Source organism: Amphimedon queenslandica, unplaced genomic scaffold (assembly GCF_000090795.2).
Source record: "Amphimedon queenslandica unplaced genomic scaffold, v1.1 AMPQUscaffold_10770, whole genome shotgun sequence".
In the NCBI taxonomy this organism is placed as follows: domain Eukaryota; kingdom Metazoa; phylum Porifera; class Demospongiae; order Haplosclerida; family Niphatidae; genus Amphimedon; species Amphimedon queenslandica.
Genome location: NW_003548981.1, coordinates 1 through 1,337, shown reverse-complemented (window position 1 = coordinate 1,337; position 1,337 = coordinate 1). Strand labels below are relative to the sequence as shown.

The 1,337-nt window shown below is 34.0% G+C and overlaps 1 protein-coding gene across 1 annotated transcript; it reads left to right on the top strand.

Annotated features, from left to right (window-relative positions):
* Positions 1-277: 277 nt before the first annotated feature.
* On the top strand, positions 278-1,327 carry LOC109589881 (uncharacterized). Its single transcript, XM_020005866.1, has 4 exons — positions 278-540; positions 596-817; positions 960-1,160; positions 1,240-1,327. Exons 1-3 carry the CDS (start codon positions 428-430, stop codon positions 1,141-1,143), a joined length of 519 nt encoding a protein of 172 aa, XP_019861425.1. The 5' UTR covers positions 278-427; the 3' UTR covers positions 1,144-1,160; positions 1,240-1,327.
* Positions 1,328-1,337: the final 10 nt, after the last annotated feature.

Sequence of the window (1,337 nt, the reverse complement as noted above, 5' to 3'; positions counted from 1 at the left end):
TATCAAAATGTTATAGTTACATTATCATTATTATTATATAATTTCATGCATTTAATTTCATTGTTATTAGATATATACTCTGCCGTTGGTTTAATTTTTAACTAAACAGCACCATGCATAAACAACAAATCCTCTATATTACATCAAGAGTGGATATCCACTCTTGATTACATCTATTTACAACTGCTCTCCTGTGCAGAGAAATTAGAAATTGATTATATAGATTACAAATTACTGTACAGCACTATAGACCCAATTAACACACCCTCCTAATTATTGCACCTTTACATGGCTTCAATACTTTTAAAATTCTATTCCTATCTAAACAATATACATGTGTTTATTTTATGTTAATTAGGTCTTTTGTAAGGCACATTGGCATAATTATATACACTTGACATGCCTTCTAATTATAGTGAATCTGAGGATGATACCGCTGAGAAAGAATTTGGAGCAGTTGGAGATAAAAAGGAAAAGAAAGAAGAAGAAGGACTGGACAGGAACATGTGGGCACCTGAGGAAGATGAAGAAGAAAATAAGGTCAGCACCATATTGTCATAACATGTGTCACTTGTTAGTGTCCTTTATAATGTAGGAGGATCTTAATAAAGAGTCTGGTGGTGGAACATCTGAGGATAATGAAACCCACCTTGCTGCTAAGGACTTGGATTCAAAGAAAAGAGACAAATAGGAGAAAGAAGGAGATAGGGAAGGAGAGAGAGAAGAGGAAGAAAGAGAGGATAATGATGAGGAACTTATCAATGATCAAGATGATTACTTCACGGCCGAGAATGATGCTCAGCAAGGAAATGAACAAGTAATTAGAGAGAATGGTGTAGATAAAATTACGAATCAAGCTTGATTTAACTTTTATTTTAAAATGTATGTAAAAAGGCATGACAATAATTTGAAGAATTGTTATGACTACAATTAACCATACTTTTTAATTATTTTCCTAGGAAGAGACAGAGGGAGATGGAGGACAAGAGGATTTTGGTGACATTAATCTTGACTCCAGTAGTGACATGGAAGAAGGTAATGAAGACGGTGAAGGAGATGAAGAAATGGAAACTTGTAAGAAAAGTGACTTCTCTGACTGTGAAGAAAAGGATGACAATAACAATGGGGACACTGAAGAAATGAGCAAAGAAGATGAAGAGGTATGAGAGTTAAGAAATAGTATAAATATTTTTCTTGTCTCTCTCTCTCTCTCTCTCTGTCTTTCATTTTTCTTTTTAGTGTTTAGAAATGGATGCTGATGGCATGACGTATACTTCTAATGACAAAATTTATGGAGTTCCTCAGTCTCAAATCGTACCCACTGAAGTAATGTTGAT